The 22,208-nt window shown below is 38.9% G+C and overlaps 1 protein-coding gene across 1 annotated transcript in view; it reads left to right on the top strand.

Moving 5' to 3' along the window:
• Nucleotides 1–19,198, top strand: part of LOC104517025 (cadherin-18-like) — a gene marked incomplete at both ends in the record, with an annotated part of 29,902 nt that extends 10,704 nt beyond the window's left edge. Inside the window, 2 exons of the mRNA XM_010161561.1 lie at nt 2,846–3,099; nt 19,062–19,198. Of these exons, the coding sequence (XP_010159863.1) occupies nt 2,846–3,099; nt 19,062–19,198 (391 nt within the window). The remainder of the gene's footprint in view (nt 1–2,845; nt 3,100–19,061) is intronic.
• Nucleotides 19,199–22,208: the final 3,010 nt, after the last annotated feature.

Consider the following 22,208-nt stretch of genomic DNA (forward strand, 5'->3'; position numbering starts at 1 on the left):
TATACATTCAGGAAGGAGAGACAGAGAAAGGAAAAGACAAAAAAAATCTCATGCTACTAGAGTTAAGAGAATGAATTAATTGTCCTTCAGTACATAGAGGAGAAATCAAAGAAGTATATGGCACATATAAATCCTGACCAACTATTTTTCTTATACAACATCAGTCACATTTACTGTAGATTTTATCTATAAAACACACACTGACATTGACAAATCACACATTGAATTTATCATATTTCTTGCCTTAAATACTACTTTTCCACTCTTTGGGGTGATAAGAAATACCAGTTTAGCTTCAGTCAAAGGTTTGAATACTTGTACTAAGTTCTGTTGAGGCAGGCTGTCAGGTCCATGCAAACTAATACTGGTCATAGTGGAATTCTGCCATGCCATAATTTGATAATACTTTCTATTGTAAAACCAAAAATTCCACGTGTATGCAATTCTTTTAGTGTTACGCCTGTTTCCAATACTACTGGAACCTTAATGGTAGCATGTACACCTGTATACCAGCTTCTACCTGCTTCGCTCGGTGTAATTATAAATATTAGCCTATCTTGTTTCTTTATAAATTGGCAGGAGCCAGAAATTTGTCACCCAGTAAATACTGAGGTGTTTATTACCAAGAAAGACTGCTTTTGCTCAGCATAAAACCACATTTAAAAAAATGAAATCTGAAACTTTGAAATCTGTTCTATGACTGCGTGGTCTAGCATGTTTTCAATAAACAGGTAAATGACCACTCTTCATGCTTCATGTCCTCTTGGGTTTACTTGTTTCACAAAACCTTGCATAACTTAATGGAAGTGCAGAGAGATACTGATAAAAGTTTAAAAAATTGCAACAGGGGTTCTCCCTGATACTTCTGTTTTTAAACAGCTTTGGTCCTGAGTGACTTATTATGTGGTAGCTCTGTCAGGTTTTTCTCCCATTGGATTGTTGTCATCATTGCAGTCTGTCCCTACAGTCAGCATAGTGCAGTTTTGGACCAAGGGACTGGCTTAGACTCTACCTGGAAAGTGGGTACATTGTAAGATTGCCTAAGAGTTCAGAAGAGACCGAGATTCATTTATATATTTATCGTTCTCTGCAAAATCAAGATAAAGGTACTTATAAACGGAGGTAAATACAAGTTCTGCAGCACTATGACTAATACATCTTTTGACACTGATTATGAGTTTTGAGATCAGCTTCTTAAAATGTCTAATGCATCTAAACAACTGGTATTTTTGAAAACATTTCAGTAATCAAAATTGATGTACAATATATAGAAAATAATAAGTTCTCACATGAAATTCTCAATGGGCTATCTATGAAAAGTAGTCAGTTACTTCAGTGAGACTGAAGAAACCAACTCAAAATAATCGTGGTCTTATAAATGGCTTCCAGTAAGAACATTGCTTAATTCTGTATCTCTTAATGGAAGTTCATTACTTGCATACTTTTACGTTAAATATCCGTTTAGTCCCCTCTACTACATAACTCTCTGACACTGGAGGAGTTGAGGACTGAGCGTGTCATGCTTACCTTACAATTTGCATAAAACATTGTAGTAGTATGCTAATGTAGGAATAAAATAAATATGTTTAAATTGAAAGTGGGTAGATTTAGATTAGATATCAGGAAGAAGTTCTTCATGGAGAGGGTGGTGAGGCACTGGAACAGGTTGCCCAGAGAAGCTGTGGATGCCCCATCCCTGGAAGTGTTCAAGGCCAGGCTGGATGAGGCTTTGAGCAACCTGGTCTAGTAGAAGGTGTCCCTGCCCATGGCAGGGAGATTGGAACTAGATGGTCTTTAAGATCCCTTCCAAGCCAAACCGTTCTATGATTCTATGATATCAAGTCAGTAAATTTAGTTCACAATAAATGAAAGCCAGCTGAACAAACTTTCACATGTGTAAATATCAGGCTAGAAATGGGAGTCCTCCAAGAAAGTATTCATGGTGTGTGATATGAGTCAGACATCCAACTTCTTCCTTCCCAGTAGAGAGATATGATTCCTAGTAGGAATCTGTTTATTCAAATAACAGCATTCTTCAAGTGGCAGTGGAGCATCTAGTCGATGGTACAGCTGGGGTTTGCCTTCTATTGGGTTTTATTGGAACATTAGGCCCTGTAGAAGGCATACCCCCAACTGCAGACTTTCTTCCCATTTATGACTGCATAATGCATGTACAGCATAGCAGTACATAGTGAGACAGGCTGAAGAGTTGTCTCACTGGTGTTGGTGAAGAATTTAAAAGAAAATGGTCTAGCATATAGGGATTAGAAAAGATTTCAGATTACAAAAGCACACAAGCACATGTTTAAGCTATTCTTAAGCACTTAAGTTCCTGTCTTTTATGAGAACTGAGTGTTTTCCTGCAAGGAGTTGCTTTTTTCGGCTTAAAATAAAAGAGAAGACACGTCCAAAAGAACTTTCGTATCCCTATCACTGTAAATTAAACACGTTAACTAATGATATGAAGTTAATTTAATTTGGAATACATCAGTGTCTACCTTTTTCAGTATTTAGCATTGACCAACAAGAATTGAAAGGGGATAGAATTCAGAGACTTTACATTATCACAGAAGAAGAATCTGATGCTCATTCTAAACCTTGAGTTTTTCCAAAACTGGTACCTTGCCCACAGTTCTGTGGCAGAGAAAACCTGGATCCATCTTGCTTCACGTGTATCATTCTACTTACAAAGTATGGCAATGGCTGCCAGAATGTCACAGAATATTCTGCCTTTCCAGTAACATGAAGATATATGCTTTAAATTGAACAGAAAATGTTAGTTAGCTTGCTAGCAGGTTACACTGAAGCACAGAATGGTATTGATAAATCTTTTTTCTGTCAACAGCCACTCAACTATGAAAAAAAGAAGTCATATACACTTAATATAGAAGGAGCAAATACTCACCTTGATTTCCGCTTTTCACACTTGGGACCATTCAAAGATGTAACAATGTTAAAGATCATTGTGGGCGATGTGGATGAACCTCCACTCTTCACTATGCCTTCCTACGTCATGGAAGTCTATGAAAATGCGAAGATCGGGACTGCTGTTGGCACAGTAACGGCACAAGATCCTGACACTGCCAACAGTTTAGTGAGGTACAGTAAATCCAGATTATATAGGATTGGATTCCACTGGCTAAAGGGTTAGTGAGATCTGGAATGTTGGGAACTATGTCTTTTATGTTAGTACACAAATGGAAACATAGGTCAGAACAGTGTCATGTTCAGTATGTACGGATTAGGTTTAGCAACATAATACTGTTGTGATCAACAGTCCGTGTGCACTAGTTCCTGTAACAGCACCTCTCCAAACAGCACACAGAACAAGGTCAGTGTATGTTACCACATCATGTAAAAAGTTGCACTTCACTAGTCTGCTGCCAGTCAATATCCTGCCTCTAGTAAATCTGTTCAGGATCATAATACTTTTTTCCCCCTGTCATGCTGGCCCTCTCCACACTTGCCACACTGTAGTATTCCCAGGTGTTTCTACAAGACAGAAACTGGTCTAGGTATGCCTTTTCTCATAGACGTGCAATATAATTCTTGCAAAATTGTGATTGAGGACAAAAACATTATTTTTTAAAATGCTTCACTTCTAGTGTGATCTCAAAAAAATAGAATTAGTGTAATAATGCACCCCACTGATGTTGCTGGGGATATGTCATGTCATTTCCAGTTGCTAGGTCTAGGGCAAAGAGAAGTGCTGATAATCAAGCTCTTTCAGAACCAGATACGTAATTTGAAAGCTAAATGAATATGTAGCCTACAAAGAAGGAAAAAAATAGTCTTTAAAAGGCTTTGATAGTCTTTTGAATTAAATTAATTCTTAAATAAAATGTTTAAAAAGAAATACAGGAAGGAAAAAAAAAAAAAAAGGAAGGTTTCTGTGTTGCTGCTCTGGCCAGAATACTTCATATAGTAACAGAACTGACTTGGAAATCAATCATACTCTGAACTAAGGAACTGAAATCAAGCTGGAAATACCACCACAAGCAAGCTTGAAAAAGCATTCATGCCAGAAATATATATATATATATGGATATGGATTTCTTCTAAATATGAGTGTTTCAATTCAGCCTTGAATGCTTTGGTATTGGGTTTGCATTCGTTATTGGTTTAGCATAAAGTTTTCAGTTCCATGTTTTCAGCTTTAATAGGATCCAGTGACGTTTTTTACTGTCTTCATTTGTGAGATGAGTTACTTTCTATACTGACATGTAATGTGAGTGTACATGAATGTTTGACTCAAAGGTTGTAAATGTTTCAGAAAAAAAATTCTGCATGAATACATATTTGATCCTATTCCTTTTTATGATATAATGGTATAACCTTTGTGGAAATCATATGAGTATATACTTGGAAAAGAGTTTTTCTTAAGCTAATTGGGCATTTTTAGACTCTTGACAGAGTTGAAATCTGCTGGGTATGTATAATAGTCTTGGTAAGATGAAACAATTTTTGCAGAACAATGGAAGCATCAGTTTTTTATGGTTCTCTTCTGCTAATAGTCTAAGATTCAAAATGTTTTGTGTCAGACAATCAATATATACTATTTCTTAGTGGCAAGTTATTGCCTTTGAAAAATTGCCACTATGGTATTTGTGTCTAAATCGTAACATAAATTAGAAAATTTCACTAAAAGTAACTGTCAAGTGCCTGTAGCTTTAATACTATATTTCCAAAACCGCTGCTAAAACAGTCAGTCAGATTAGCTGTCATGGCACTTTGGGAGTAGGAAGGACAAGTTCAGATTTGACTAGTTCCTCCATAAAGCCATCTGTGGCCCCTAAGAGTTTTGTCTAGAAAGGGGTTAGACAACCGTGGTAAAAGGGAAGCAGCCATATGTACAAAGGCTGGGAAGGCCAGAAATAGATTTTCTTGGAGATAAAGGGGTTGGATGGAAAAACATTTCCAAATATTTTGCTTTTTCTTTTGGTTTGTGTGTTTGGGTTTTTTTTTTCCCCCCAAACAAGAATTTATAACTAGTGATTTAGGCCAGAATATTAAATATCCATATTATTCAAATATTTGAGGAGAAAAAATGTCCTTACCTTTGTCTATGCTATGTTTTTCCCCCACTGACATTTATTTTTGCATTGTCCCTTCCATCTCTCTCTGTTCGATAGGGAAAAAATAAAGTGCTAGCAAAATGTACTGAATCATGAAGCTCTGAAATGAGCCAGCCTTCTGTTACGTTAGAGGGGTTCAGCACAGGCAGTAGCAGCTCAGATATCCTTGACATATCATTATATTCTGACCTGGTCAGAATGATAAAGCCTCTCTGGCTTTATCCATCTCAATGGAACTGACAATGAGATGCTGATCCTCTCAGGCCTGGATAACACGTTGGTGCATGTGACGCTGAAGAGGCACCAGGCTGGGTTGGTGTGCTGGCAGGTTCTCCTTGTGCCTCCTCCCGCAGGAGGAGAAAGGCTGGGAACAGACAACTTTAATCTTCATTCCTTCACCTCACTTTGCACACAGACACTGACACCGTGCAGAAGTGCCTTGTGTGGCTTAAAGATTTGTCCTCAGCTTGGGAAACCACGAGTTGGAATTGGCGCATGACCTGAGAAGGGGGCCAGGGTGGCTGGGATGAGCTGCTGCTCCACTGTAGGCAGGGTCCTGCCCCACACTCCGCTCACAGCAGTGGGGAGAGGAGCGGCTCACAGGAGGCTGTTTTTCTCGGAAGTGCGCACACAGTGCACTTACGTCCTTCTGTGCTGGTTTGCAAGAAACACCTCCACTGTTCCTCTAAAACCCTGATGAGTCTGAAAGGTAGTTTGAGGGTAATGAGATAACCTCCCACCTTAATTTCCACAAAATTCCAAGTTCATTCAAAATAAAAGTGGTGATTATAAAATCTGGAAGAGTCAATGTAACTTTCTTAGATCACAGTCTCAGTTGCTGTCCAGCTGCTGTAAGAGATACAGTGCTGTGATTTGCTCACTGTCCAGTTAAGAAACACTTTATTTTGGTGGCAGGAATAATTCTTCTAACCAGAATAATTGTTAGAGGGTTAGGTACAGTAACTAACAGTGCTGAAGGGAAATATTTTAAAAAATAAATTATTTGTGCTAACCCACCTCCCCCTCCCCCCCAAAAAACCTAACCTCTATTGTTATCAGTAGAGAGGGGGCTGAAGGCCTTTTTCTCAGTATTTTGTCACTGTGATTTCATCACAGTGATTTCAGCTTGTTCCTGAGCTGAGCAGTCTTCAGAGGGCACTGACTTGGTGCCAGTGACTGTACTACTCTTTTACTTTTTCAACCCCAACAAAAGAACCTCTTTAATAACAAATGTAGCTATTTGAGGTTTCTTATAGTCCAGTATTATCTGGTTAGCAATTTGGGATGTTTGAAAGGATTGTTCTTTTTAAGTTGATTTTTTTATTCTTCAAATAGATAGAAATGCTTTTTCAGGGAAACTTTTAAAGATGCTATGTATTGAACAAATATTATTCTATTAAAATATTAAAAGCACACATGAACATTGACAGCATAAAAAAAAGATATTTAAACTCCAACATGTATTAATTTTAAAGATAAAAATTTTTTGAGTGGTTTGAAAAACAGCCATTTACTTTAAAAATTGTGTGCTAAATCAACAGAAACATCCTAATTTTTATTTCATTCACAGAAATTACTGTCTTGTTGGAACATTTATGAGAAACTAAAACCTTTCATTGCACTGTGTCAAGTAGTCTGTTTCCGTACTGAAATCTTTTGTTGCTTGAAAAGATCTGGGTTAGGTAATGCCTTATAATAACATCTGCTGTGCAAAGGAGTCTTCACAGCTTCCCATACAATAGGAAAGAAAGCATGACTATTAAATGCTCTAATTATAATTTTATTTTACTCTAATATTAATTTTAAATCTCTCTATACTTACATAGAAATTATATTTTTTCTTTCTGAATCCTTACACAGAAGACTTCTGTGGGGATTAGGGGTGAAAACTGCTTTTATTTGGCAGGCTGCATATGTGCACTGGGAGCAGCCCTAGGCTGCTAGTACTGCCTCAGGGCTGCAGTAGCACCTGTTGAAAACCTGCCATCTTCCTGTAGGTTACTCTTGGGTGGTGACCACATCTAGCCACAATGCATACTCCCAAAGATCCTTGGAGCTTTCTTACTGCATCTGCTCTGTTTTCAATGGAGTGGTTTGCAGAAAAATAACGTTGCTGCTGTTTTCCAAGACTTCTCCAAGTTAGTGATTCAGAAAAGAGCAAAGGCATAGTTTTAAGATCATGATACTTTCTGAAACTCTAATAGTGAAAATAGTTTCATGACATGGGCAAGTTCCCTTGTATTAACTTGATCCCAGCTCGATACTGTCCTATGAGGTACTGAAAGTCTATTAACACTATACCCTGGTATTTAAAGTAGTTTTTGAGAAATTAGTCATGCAATTATAGAAATACTGTAACATCAGCTCACTCCTTTTGCTACTGCTGTGTGATCTTTGTCATGCAGGGGTACAGGAGGCAAATCATTTTTTTGAGCACTCATGACAGGGCCTCTGACCTCTCTGGTCATTTTTTACTGCTACTTCTAATGCTTGTCTTAGGCTGTTTGCATTTCTGGGCAGGAATGGTCTTTTCCCAGATATTTAACGGAAGAGTCCTGGAAAAAAGGGGTATGGGTAATGATCAGCAGTGTCAAATGTGTAGTGTCAAATGTTAAGAAATACAAGCACTTTCCCTTTTCAGAATCATGGGTTGGTTAAAAATAACTTTATATTTTGTTAGATCCTTGGAAGGTTGATTAGGTTTTGTTATAGTGATATATTGGAATTCAAAGCATTTTTATATTGGGCCTTAGCCAGTCTGTAATCTACCTCACTATAAAGAACTTTATGCTCTGGGACTTAAATTGATTAGCTGTAGGAAACTGAAGTGTTCTTAGTGCCTTCCTGATGTCACTGGAAAGTGAACTTCCTTCTTCACTGCTCTCTTGACACTACTGCTAAAAAGCACAGAAGAAATAAACATGAAACATAAAGTTGCACATGGTTGGCCTTTTTAGAAAACAATTGTTTTACTTCCAGAAAACACAGAATCAGCCAATGAACAACAAAACAATAAAACCAATGTAGGAAACAAAAATAACCAAAGAAAATCAGAAAAAGCTTTTGGGGTTTTTTGGGGGGTTTGGGTTTTGGGGTTATTTTTGGTTTTTTTGGTGGGGAGGTTGGGTGTGGGGGGGTTTGGTGAAGATCAGGCCATTCATTTTATGCTAAGTTAGTGAACAATACAAGTACACACTCAGCCATGATTCTGGATTGTTTCTTTTCAAATGGTCTTATGGTATTGCCTCATAAGGGCTGATGTATCATAGTGGTTATGATAGATGTATATACTTAGGAGTACAAAAATGTACTTTTGAAAACCATACCTGATATCTAGAAGCTGTAATGAATTCAATATTGCCTTACCCTATTTTGATTTAAATTGTCAGCCTTCTCTTCCTTCCTTTCAGATAGAATACCGAAAAAATAATGAATGACAAGTACATAGGTTTATAACAATTATTGTGGTGTAGAAAATTGCTCTTCAATTCCTTCCTGCGGCAGAAAAACTTATTTTCATTTTTGTTGGATTAGTAGTAAAATAGAGACATAAGTTCAATATTTTCTGGCATCAGCCTTTAGAAAGTCATGCTAATTTTCAGTAAATGATATTTTGTGAGGAATGCTCAGATGTAGATGAAAGAGCATACCCATGGAGTTTCATGTATTCCTATTATTATTTCTGAGAACCTTAGAGATATCAAATGTTGCAGAGAATTCTGATTATAGACTAATTTTCTGATGTAAAGTTTATATTTACTAGAGGTAGAATAAAACCTGAACTTTTGATTCAAACTCAGTCACTCAAATTTTTGTCATACATTATCAGCATATTAAGTGAAGGGAGGTGCAGGAGAGAGCTGTGAGAGGGGATCAGAAGGGAGTGAGAAAATAAAAATTTTATTTTAAAATATTTTGTATTTCTTCCTGTCCTCTGAGATCAGTATCAGTTTTTAACGCCACTCGCTGCTACTGTCAGTAAGAGAGGGGAGAAGATTGATCCCCTGCTTGAAAATATAGATGCCTCTTCACCCAGCGGTATTCATTGGTCTTACTTGCTCTTGAACGTCATAGAAGTGGAGTAAGGTCAGTTCAGTTTCTGCTATCATGTGTACAGGATGCATTGTTAGCTGCACTTCGGGCAGCCTGCCGAGATCAGTGCTGTCCCTCCCTCACATGCCGGGTGGGAGAACATTCCCCCTGGACCCTGCTAACCCTGCTTGTGGAGGCAAAGCACTCTGCTCAGACCCTCCAAGAATGACACTGTCATAACCCTGTGAACAACACTACAGAGACATGCTGATATCTTCCCAGGGCGTGTGAGTGACCCACAGTTGGCAGAGAGGAGCTGTGGCCTCCTCCTCTGTCTCGCGTCCTTCATTCGTTTCTTCTCTTTATTTCTCCAGTATTATTCTTCTCTAAGATTGCCAGTAAATCAAAACAGAAAAAGAACACCCTATTTTGAACAGCTGGAGACAGAAGGGAATTTTTGTCCAGTTTCTTCTCTGGTTCTCTGTCTGTCTTCACAGGGAGAAACCATTTTAAAACATTTCTTTATAGTGTTAAGGTGAGAGATCTGTTGCTGATTTTTTTCCCTGAGGCCTCCAATTATTTTTTATTCTTGTCAAGCTATGTGTCCCAGATCTCCCACTGACAAAAATGTCCATCTCTTTGTGCAGGAACTGGTAAGCTGTTCTGACAAGAAAGCATCCAATTCAGGATGGTGGTCAAAATCTCACAGCAATCAGAACCACCTCCATCCCTCACTTAGATGTGTGAGAGAAAAAACTGACAGATCATCTTTATACGGTGACTCTGAGAGCCTGCATTTTCATGCCAGGACATCATCTTTATGTTTGTATAATTTCCACTGACTTCAGAATGTCTCCAGTATTTAAAATTATTTTATGGTTTTAGGAGTTGGCTTTCATGTCTGAATATTTCAGTAGTGCAGTATTTTTATAGGGCCATTCAACTCTAATAGGCATAAATCTATCAATCCTGGGTTTATTTGGATTAATCTTTAGTATGAGGTAAAAAAAAAAGATAATATATAAGTAAAATGCTATTATTTAGCTGGTAAACTTCTTTGGAACAAGAAGTGATTCTCATGTAACACTGCACTTTATTTTTTAGCAGCATTGGAATATGAATGTTAATCTCTCTGAATAAGAAGCAACTTTGATATAACAGTGCTGCCATCAACACATTTACTTGAAATGCATTTGGACAGTTGTAATCCTCTGAAGAGATTCATAAAGTCAGGATAAGAAGACAAACATTTATCTTGGTTTGGCTTCTGAAATACGCCTCTAAGGGTGTGGACTGTTCTTTGTCTGCGCTTACTATCAGAATTAGTTAGAAAAGATGGTCAGTGGTTAACAGATAAAGAAAAAAAATTGTCAGCTAGAAAAGATGGTTATACAAAAATGGCTCATTTGCTTCAAACAAGAAGAATTCCCATTTTCCAGTGTCCAAGATGAGAAGTGTGCCAGCGGTGTGCAGGGGATGGGAATGAGAACAGGAGCAAGAAGCCAACCTCTGCATGAAAGATAAACCAGTAGTTGCAGCCTCTCAGAGGCTTTGTTGGGAGGCAGAGGTTCACGGCTTGCAACTCCCCCGTGCCCTCTGGGACCTACCATGTCACATCTGCAGGACAAGGAGAGAGGAGGCTTCCACTTCGGCTGAGATTTCAGTATGACTGGAGTCTCCTGTGTGACTGCAAGGTACTGCTGATCAGCTGATGGATGTCAGCAGTCAGCCAGCACCAGAGCTAACTCAGTGGGAACAGCGTATCAAGCTGAGCTCCTGCAAACATTCTGAAAGGAAAAGTATTTTTCTCAAAGTTATGCTATGCCTGTATGAAAAAAAAAAGCGAAGGAATGGTAAACAGAGCGATTACCTTCTCCAAGCTCTCTTCAAATATATTTCATTTTCACAACTGGAAAGCACAGTTGAAGGCTGTAGTTCTCGGCAGTAGTCTTCTGCTGAGGATCTCTGGAACATCTAATGTCTCCTTAATCTACCAGGCACGCTGCAGGGAGAAAATTGGTTACCTGCTGTTTGGCAGCCAACTTCTGACTCACACATCACAATTTCTTTTCTCTCCTGAAGAAGTCTGTTTGAACTACAGGGAAATAGATTGGCCCTGGAAGAGAGGTAGCATAGTGCAAGACAGTCATGGCAACAGAACATTTCCCCACTGCCTCATTTGGCTTCAAGGGAATGCTGCTGGTTCCCAGGCTCATGAGGACTGCTGCTGTCAGGAGGCAGAGAGAAAATGGAAGGCATACACCAGAGTTATGACCCACCATGGGCCATTTCTTGTTGCTCTCCAGCTGACCAAACCCAAGGAGTTCCAACTGATCAGTCCTCTCACTGTTCATCCCGGTATATCTACCTCCCTCACCGTGTGCAGTTGTTGCTTACACTTCTTCTAAGGTATTTTTTAAAAGAAAAAGAAAAAACCCAAAATAAACCTAAATTCTCTACAGTTTGAGTCTGAGCATCTCTTTCTTAGAAAGGTTTCTTTGCTTAAATTTTGCACTAAACAGGTTTTCTTGTAATAGCATTTGATTTCTGATGTCTTTACCTGAGTAACTGGTTTGTGTGAGAGGATCTATGCTCTTCCCATGATCTTTTTTAAGTGCTTCTTTGTAACCAGTTTCACTTGTTATTAGAGAACTGGGTATTTAATTGTGTCTCAGTACAAAAGCCCAAAGGGGTACTGAGGCCAGTGAATCCACATCGGGCTGAAATGTGGGTTTGAAAGTTCATTAGCAATAGCAGGTTTGTAGCCAGGGTGGAAACTTGTAACGGAGTTCTTGTTTGCAGTTCGTAAATAGGATAATAAATAAAACTAGCATAAAGCTATTAAGCTAAAGATGTGAATAAAGGCAAAAAATAGACAAGTTTAAACCTCAAAACTATTTAAATGCTCAAACTTAAGGCTCCTCCTTAAAAGACAATAACTGGAGAGAGACATACTGGAATAGTAACAGACTATGCCACTTGTCTATCAAGTGACAAACTGATGTTAATATTAATGCTGAATAATTTAGGGAGAGAGATTCTGAAAATGCTTGTAGGTTTTAGCTTCAGAAGCCCTCATAAAAGGTTTGGAAATCATGAATATTCCTCAAGTCCTTTAGCACCTTTTAAAACATTCTCCGTTTTTAAGCATTCTGGGTATTATTAGACCCTGACTACTTTAATATTACAAACTGATTTATATGTCTCGAGTGCCCTTCTTCCTAAGGTATATCTGGCACATATATTTTTCCTTATTTTCTAATTCATGCTTTTAGTTTTCAATAAAAATGGTGGGAATATCTGTCACCATTTAACCACCGCTTCACTAAAAGACGAAGTGAGGAATGAAGTCACAAACCCAGGGGCTTGCTTTGGTCAGAAGCAGGAACAAGGATATGGATGGAAGCTGGGAATGCCCTTCTGTTTAGTGACACTGCCTAATAAGAAGATGACATATGTTGTATTTCCCAGTGCTAGCAGGTTTGAGTTTTGGTATTTTAATTTCCTTCAGATTCTCTTTAGATAGTGTGACTAATAGGTCTTCTATATTCATGATCCTTTTTAATGTAGTTTCTTTAAGATGGGTTTCTGTTGCTGGTGTGGATGTAAACAGTTTGTAGAGAGCTGTTCACCGAGGCATGTCTTGTTATTAAGTCTCTTTATTAACATGTGCCGTGCAGCAAAGATGTGCTGATTTAACGGTTAAAAGTATGCTGACTGACAGACCATTGTCATGATTAAATGTCTGTAAACAAATAGTTACAGTTAATATTATAAATCCATTTTTAAATGAATGCATTCTAGGTAAGAAGAAAGAGCCAACAGAATTAAGGTGAAAATTCACTTTTCAAGTAACTCTGAAACTCAAAACTTGCGGTATAGCTTTTTGTGGTCTAGAAAAAGCAATTAAAAACAGATCAGTAGAAATAAGGGCAGGAAGACTATGAGAATCTTTGTTGTCACTATTATCTAGCTGAAAGTAAATTTTTTACTAGATGAAAAAAATTAAGAAGCCTGGAATAAAGCACCATTGCCCCTGGAGTATGGTATATTTATGGATATACCCAGCCTCTATTCTCAACATGTAGATAAATCAGGGGCTAATATTTCTAAGTGCTTTGTAAATACAATGACAAAAAAAATTGGCTTTTGACCAGTACCCCCAGTTCCATTTCTGCCTGGCCGCATTCCAGCCACTCTTCCCCAAGCTGGTAGTGTTTCATGGGATTGTTGTGACCCAAGTACAGGACCCAGAACGTGGCCTTGTTGAACCTCATACAGTTTGTCTCAGCTGATTGAGACAGCCTGTCCAGATCTCTCTGAAATGCCTTCCTACTCTCAAGCAGACAAACAATCCTACCCAAGTTGGTGTCATTTGCAAAATTCCTGAGGGTGCACTCGATTTCCTCGTCCAGGGATAAAGATATTAAACAGAACTGGCCTCAGTAATGAGCCGTGGGAACACCACTTATGACTGTCCACCAACTGGATTTAATTCCATTCACTACAACTCTTTGGGCACAGCCATCATGCCATTTTTTTACCCCATGAAGAATACACCCATCCAAGCCATGAACAGCCAGTTTCTTCAGGAGGATGCTGTGGGAAGTGGTATCAAAGGCTTTACTAAAATCTAGGTAGGCAATATCTACATGCTTTCCCTCACCTATTAAGTGGATCACCTTGTCATAGAAGGATACCAGGTTAGATCATTGGAGAGGAATGGATTTGATAGATGGAGCACTATGGTAGATAAGGAAATGGCTGGATGGTCACACTCCGAGGGTTGTGGTCAGTGGCTCAATGGCCGGGTAGAAAGCAGTGACGGGTAGAGTTCCACAGGGATTAGGACCAGTACTCTTTAATGACTTTGTCGGTGACATGGGCGGCGGGAATTGAGTGCACCCTCAGCAAGTTTGCTGATGACACCAAGCTATGTGGTGTGGTCAACACACTGGAGTGAAGGGATACCATCCAGAAGATCCTGGACAGTCTGGAGACGTGGGCATGTGCAAACCATATGAAGTTCAACAAGGCCAAGTGCAAGGTTGGCGCAGTACCAAGCACAAGTACAGGCTGGGTGGAGAATGGATAAAGAGCAGCCCTGAGGAGAAGGACTTGGGGGTACTGGTGGATGAAAAGCTGGACATGAGCTGGCAGTGAGTACTTGAAGCCCAGAAAGCCAACCGTATCCTGGGCTGTATCCAGAGAATCGTGGCCAGCAGGTGGAGAGAGGGGATTCTCCCCCTCTATTCAGCTGTCTTGAGACCCTACATCCAGCTCTGGATCTCCCAACATGAGAATATCAACTGGTTGGAGCAAGTCGAGAGGAGGGCATCGAAGATGATCAGAGGGCTGGAGCACCTCTCCTGTGATGAAAGGCTGAGGCAGTTGGGTTTGTTCAGCCTGGAGAAGAGAAGGCTCTGGGGAGACCTTATAGCAGCTTTCTAGTACCTGAAGGGGACTTATGAGAATGCAAGAGGGGGACTTTTTACAAGGGCCTGTAGTGATATAACAAGAGGTAATGGATTTAAACAGAAAGTGAGTAGATTTAGGTTAGATATCATGAAGAAATTCATCACAGAGAGGGTGTTGAGGCACTGGTGTGGATGTCCCCTCCCTTTAAGTGTTAAAGGCCAGGCTGGATGAGGCTTTGAGCAACCTGGTCTAGTGGAAGGTGTCCCTGCCCATGGCAGAGGCGTTGGAACTAGATGATCTTTAAGGTCCCTTCCAACCCAAACCATTCTATGATTCTGTGATGATCATCCCCAGCACCAAGGTCATACTGCAGGCCTGTAGTTCCCCAGATCCTCCTTCCAGCCCTTCATGTAGATGGGCATCACATTTGCTAATCTCCAGTCAACTGGGACCTCCCCAGTTAGCCAGGACTGCTGATATAGATGGTGGAAAGTGGCTTGGTGAGCACCTCTGCCAGCTCTCTTAGTACCTTTGGGTCAACCTCATCTGGTCCCATAGACCTGGTGTGGCAGGTTTCTAACAATTTTCCCTTTGATTGTGGGGCTTCATTCTGCTCCCCATTCCTGTCTCCCATCTCAGGGGGCTTTGTTCCCAGAAAACAACTTCTCTTGCTATTAAAGACTGAGGAAAAGAACACCTTAAATACCTCAGCCTTTTCCCCATTCTTTATACTTAACTTTTCCCACCTATAGGAGATTCTCTTTAGCCCTCCTTTTGTTGCTAATGTATTTATAGAAACATTTTTTACTGTGTTTTATGGCAGAGGCTGGGTTAAGTTCTAGTTGGCCTTGGGCCCTGTCATGGTTTAGCCCTGTCAGGCAATTAAGCACCACCAGTCACTCTACCACTCCACCTCCTCGACCCCTTCCCCCCACTCCCAGTGGAAAACAAGGAAAGAGGAAAACAAGGGAGGCTCGTAAAATTTGAGGTAAGAATTATTTAATTATATAAATGAAACTTATGGAGTTACTAACAATGCTCTTGCTAATAAGTAATTAAAAGAACAGAAAAATAGAACAAATAATACGGTATCTCACCACCTGTGGATGGACACAGCCGGGTTCCAGGACAGCAAGCAAAAATAAATCCAAAGCCCCGAGGATAAAAACCCCCTCCCTGAGCCCAGGAGCCAAGAGTAGGGGGAAAGAAAACCTTCAACTGCCCCTGCCCAGAGCAATTTCCCTGACAAAAACACTAACTCTCTGCTAATCACCTGACGGGAGGTCCGGACAAAGACCTCGCTGCCAAGAGAGAAAAAAAATGTTCTGCCAGCAAAAAAAAGCACTGCTGGCTGAAACTTTCAGGGTGATCCCTGCCACCTTCTGGGTCCGGCCTCCACAAGTTTCCCCCCGGCCTCCTCCCAGTGCCTCCAGTACGGGGGTAACAGTGACCACTCAGCTTGATGTATTATGGAATGAAACAAAATCTTATAGACTGCCCTAGGAGAGCAGATCATCGCTGCCTGAGACCAGGACAGGCCCTTATAATTTTCTCTCTGCAAAACCTCAGAACATCCTTGTACTCCTTCTGAGTTGTCTCTTCTCAAGGCCATAAACTCTTTTCCCTGCATTTCTACCAAAGCGCTCTGTTCAGCCAGACTGGTCTCCTTTCCCTGCTGGCTCATCTTTTGGCACGTGGAGACAGCCTGCTCCTGCACCATTAACATTTTCTTCTTGAGGAATGTCCAGCGTTTCTGGATTCCTTTGCCCTTCAGGACTGCCTCCCAAAAGACTCTGCCAAACAGTCTCCTAAACAAAGCGTGCCCTTTGCAATTCCAAGGTAGCAGTTCTGCTGACCCCCTTCCTTACTTCTCTAAGAATCAAAACCTCTATCTTTTTGTGCTCACTTTGCCTGACAACCTCCTACTGTCACATCACCCACAAAGTCCCTCTCTGTTCACAAACAACAGGTCCAGTGTGGGACCTTCCCTAGTTGGCTCACTTATCAAGTGTTTCAGGAAGTTATCTTCCACACAGAATATGGAATACATATAACTGATTTAGAAAAAGTTGTTCATATTCAAAATAACTAAGACCAGCTTTTACTGTATGTCTGTGAAAATGAAGTGTTAGGTAATTACAATCCATAACAGAATCAAACTTCATTTTTTTTACACAAGCTCCATTTTTGGGACAGATATTTGTTGGTTTATGTAGTTTACCCACAGGGGGAGAGGTAATAATGTGTTATGTCACACAGACACAAAAACAGCTGAATTTTCTTAGTGCTTGAATTTTTTTCTCATTTAAGCCCAATTTGAAATTCTGTCTATTTTAAAGCTACTGCCTACAGATATTAAATAACCCTATTGTTATGGTTCTGCGGTCAGCAAAATACTGACTCACAGAGTAGTCACTGCACCTGATGTTGATAATGAGTAAGCAGTGTCCGCAGTAATAAATGTTTGCAGGGACAAGACACTGGTATTATAAATTGCTTTTGATTTGCAGTACATATTCCATAAGAACATGTCAGGGAAGCATATTTGATTTTAGAAAATAATTATTAGGACAACCCTAGAGTCAATAAAAACAAGGCTGTAGTAGGAGAGAATTCAATTTTATCACTGCAAACCTGATTATAAGCTCTACCAGTAAAAGGTCCTGCTAAGGTCTCCAAGAAAATTGAGGGACGATTAATGCTTTCTGTGTTTCCTCTGTCAGCATTCCAGTTCATCATGTAAAAGGTGTTTGTCTGTATGTGCGCTGTCCATCGTTCCCAACACAACCAAACCTTCATTACTTCTGCCTTAACAGAAGTATAATCAAGATGTTCCAACTGTTTGTCATAGCTCAGGTTTCCTACACTGCCAAACATAAAGTATGAGGCATGGGAGGATTTTTCCACCTGAAGGATGTGTCTTCTGTACAAAGTTCAAATATCAATACCACTCCATGGCAAGCGTGGTAGCTTTATGGACTTCTAGATGTTGAGACCACTCTTTATCCAAAGTTTTTGTCACTAGTTAAAAGGTAAGGGTTGCTGTGTGCATAGGAGATACAACTTCTCCACTGATACTGGCATAAGTTTTGAAACATTTCCATGCTGGTAAACAGTTGGAGAATGTGAAAATCTGTGCTTCGTGGAAGACTGAGACCTTCAGAGACACTGCGAAAAATCAGAGGTTCTGAAATTGAAAAGCAAATTCTGATTCATAGATGAAGAGGTGTTTTGTTTTGTAACGTGTCCTCAGTGGATTCCAATATTCCTCAAAAGCAACATACAATTTCTTGGATAGCTTTAACGGTCAGCATGTCATGATCGGTGACTGAGGAATGTTAGTCAAGAGTTTGCTTTTAATTCATCTCCTGAGATTACTGAGCACGGAGAAGCATGTAGACTTGTGGAAGTGTGTCTGCAATGCCTGCTGTGATTCAGCAATTAGAAATTCAGCAATTTTTTTGCTTGTTTATTGGGGTTTTTTTAATCCAGTCTGGGACACCCTGATGAAATAATGTCCTTTGAAAAAAATATTTCCTGACTTAAATTCTTAAAAGTGGTTGCCCCATCCTCTACATAATCAAGATCTTGCCGGTCTACTTTCAGCATGGAGACAGTTTAAATATGTCACCTGTTAGAAGCAACTTCATCTGCCATCTTTCACATCCAAATTGTCTGTATTGAGCCCTTCTGGAGCATTTTTGAATGAGGTATTCTCAGGTCTTGTTAGTTATGGTATAGAAATACTTAAAATCTTTTTTTCTTATTTTTTTCATCAATCTGAAGTTAGTGAACAAGGCTTGATAGGGGTCTGTAATTGCTTCATTTGTTAAAAGCTGTTGTAAATGATCCCAGCTTTGAGAAAAAACGTCTTGTTGATATCTTCTTTGTATTCCCTCCCTCTGCTTCCATTACCCACTTCAAGGTTTTTACTTTCTCTGATAGGCAAAGTGCCTAGAAGCCAAGGGAGTTAAGCAGAGCCACTTTATTCTGCTTCTAGGCTAGTGCCAATTGCAGCTGTGGGAATCAGCTCTTTCTGCTACTAGTCTCTGTAATGGTTATGTTCAAAACGGCTTATGTCATGTTGTCATCAACTTCATGTCAGAGACATGCTTCAGAACAGTAACTGGGACTGAGCACACTCCTTCACAGTGACAAGCAAATAAGCAGAAGCATAATATCTTAGTATCTTTCTGGTTTCTGCCTTTCCATTTTATGATTTTTTTAGTCAAAATATATGTGTAACTTACACTTGACGGAATTGTATCTACTGTGTAAAATATCACCTGTTAGCAATTTATAACTCTGTGACTCACACTTGAAAACTTGTTATGTATCAAGAGAAATGTAATGTTGTGAAAGAAATTAAATGTGCTGTTACATTGGGTGTCCCCATGCTATAGAATTTTTCGTAGGGTGTTTTTAAAATTTTCTGTGATTTTAAAAGATTAAAAGTAATATTCTTATTTCTCTTTCTATTACTTTGGATAATACATGCTACAGGGGGCATAGATTTATTGTTTTATTTCTTCATAGATATTTCGTTGATCATAACACAGAAGAAGATAGATATTTCACCATTGATGCTAATACTGGGACCATTAAGACTGCCAAGATCTTTGACAGAGAGGAGACACCTTGGTACAACATCACAGTGGCTGCTTCTGAGATAGGTAAACAATGTATTTGGCATATAATGTTAAAAAAATAGGAAATAAAATAATAATTTTCAGATGTTAAGAAATACTGTCTTGAGATGTCATGTTTTTGACACCATGGGGGTTTTGGCCAGTTTGGATAAAGGATAATATTCTTTGTATGTATAAATTCCACAGAACAAATAAACAAAACTCCACATGCCTATGCTATTCCACCTATGTAAATTTAAAATGTTTTTCTATAGGTGATAGAAGGCTTCCAATTTACCCAGGAGCAGTTCCAAGTGTTCAGCGTCTGAAAATGAACAGCTAGACTGTTTGTGTTTCATATTTCATATATCTTAGAAGATAATATTGTATAGTACTGAGAAATTAATCCTTCCTTCTTGTATCTGCTATTAATCTATTTTAACAAATTACATGTTAAATATGCTAGCATTAATTTAGACTAGATGCCTAGTAATTTTTGATTATCAAGGTATACCTCTGGCCTTTTAATAGGCAAATTGCCAGAAAAAGATACAATAAATGCCTGTGCATTTGAAAGGCCTCAAAGTCTGATGAATTTCCATTGCCTTAGATAAGCACTATGACAGTCTACAAATATCTGACTGAGTAGTCCTGGGTAAATATTTTTACATGAGGCAAAAATGGTTTAATGAACGTTTCAGTTAACCATTTTATTAAAGAGTCTTTATTTTGGTACAGTCAAAGTTTCAGAGTTAAAAACCCCAACAAACCAAATGAAAAAAAGATCCCAGCCTGTATCAGTAAATCCAGTCCTGCTAAGTACTCTTCGTGATATCATCTTTCAGTAACAGTGATTTTGATCAAAACTGTGAACTATTTTTATGTATATTCCTTTCCTTTTTCTTCTTTGGGTTTTTTTGTTTGTTTGTTTGTTGTTTATTCTATCATTGCCAATGTCACAGTACAAGTTTTACCTGTAACAAGTGCCACTGACATTACTGAGCCCCCTCTGCTTTCATCTGTTTCATCTCCAGGTTAAAATGGAATCTGCTCTGCCACTACATCCCTGGCACACGTTGTAGAATTAATATTTGTTTCTTATTACTGTGCCTGCTTTTACAACTAAATTGACATTTTGAACTAAATTAATTTCTACTGTAAATAATAAAATCTAGATTTTTATGATTAGCCCTTTAAAAAAGGTAACCACTGACACCTCAGTGTGCTTGACAGTGTTTTTGTTTATAATATGTTATTTCAGTGCGGCATGAAATAAAATGTAATTTAGGCCTAATCATAAGCAGGTGCATAGTAAGTGTTATTTTTAATTAAGATTTAAAACCTACATTGGGGCATGCTGAAAAAAAGGAACAGGCACAAGTCCTTTTTGGAAACCATCCAAATATAATTATTTAGCAGAAATAAATCTCAATAGCATTGAACTTGAATGTAGCTTTCTACATATTATTTATTTTACATAGTAAAATGAGCGCTTGTACACGTACCATGCTGAGAGAATGGTATGGAGAATGGAGAAAGATTATGTTTATAACTAAAAGAGGCTGGAATGAACAATGAGGATGAAATGCCATTTTTTTAGAGACAGCCAACTTAAAATTCTCCCTTCTAGATGCAACTTGTTACATGAAAATAGAGATTTTTCTTTTTCCCTTTCATTGCCTTTCTTACTGTTAAAGTTGAGGTGGAAAGATAAGAAAATCTATAATGTCAGTTTGAAAAAGAATTTGGTTTTGAAGAAAGGGAAAGACAGCATTGAAGACAAGGTGGATGGCAGACAGACTGACAGGCAGCCTAAATGACAGGCAGCCTTGAGTCCGTTTCTTTGGCCATTTTTTGACCTACAGTAATTTGAAAATTACAACACTGCTCTACTCTCCAAATCCATTTTTTGTCATCATTAATTGTATCTACAGTAGAACAAGAAGCATATGTTGTGCATACAGCATCAAGTCCAGAACTCTTATGTTATGTGCTGAATATCCCATATCTACAGTCTTTTATGGTATTCACTTTCAAGTCACAGCAGAACTAAGACTGAAGCTGAAAAAAGGTGGAAGGCCAGAATGTTACTTAGCTAGGAGAGTGTCTGCAAGTTTGTCTGATACTGCAGAAGGCATTTGCAGCTTCTGACACCGTTTCCTTCACCAAGAGCATAGCAGAATCTGCAAGGCCCAAAAATATTGTACTGCTTCAATGATAAGAGGTGCTCTGCTGAAATAATCTTATGGTGATAGTATCTTGAAACGTTTTCTTCTCTTGACTTTATAATACACTTCAGTGACAGAATTCAGTTTCTCCTGATCGTCCTTTGGGCAGCTATTTGTAGCTGTGCTTACTTTATGCAAAAGAAATTTAGAATCAACATCCTATTTCTCCTTTCAGATGTACGATATCCTTATGCTTCAGCCTTATTTTTTCTGAACCTTTCATAGGAGGCTTGCTTTCACTTTTAGTCCTAGTGTGTGGAATACACTGTATTGATCAAATGGCCCCCTGAAATCAGTGGAAGTTCTACTGCTTTTCTCTGTGGGAATAATGTTGATGCAATGTAATCATCAGTGATTTTTCTGATTACACAGACACTGCCTAAAGCACAGCAGAGTTCTATGCCACGAGAATGGGACAACCCTTTTTTTCTTTGACATACAGTGTTTCTTAACAGCAGCACACAGTGAGAAAGAGTGGGATTTTGGTGTCCAGGGCACACCACTGAAGCTGTTACTTTCATTGTTTTAGTACTAGTACTTCCTGAAAACTCCTTGCCATAATAAGGAATAAGAAACATGATAGAATAATACTATATTTTATATTGTATATTCCTATAATTGTGTCCTATTACAAGGAATGCTAATTGACAGATCTGACAGCAGTCCTTAAAATATCCCAGTCTTAAATTTTCCACTTCCAAAAGAAACAACCATTCACTATGACTGTATTTCTTTCCTCCACATCAGTCTTTTCATTGGTTATAAAATTTTGTCCTTTACTCTGTATTTCCCTATTTCCATTACTCTTGTGTCGTGGTTTAACTCCG

Source organism: Eurypyga helias, unplaced genomic scaffold (genome assembly GCF_000690775.1).
Source record: "Eurypyga helias isolate BGI_N326 unplaced genomic scaffold, ASM69077v1 scaffold11821, whole genome shotgun sequence".
Lineage (NCBI taxonomy): Eukaryota > Metazoa > Chordata > Aves > Eurypygiformes > Eurypygidae > Eurypyga > Eurypyga helias.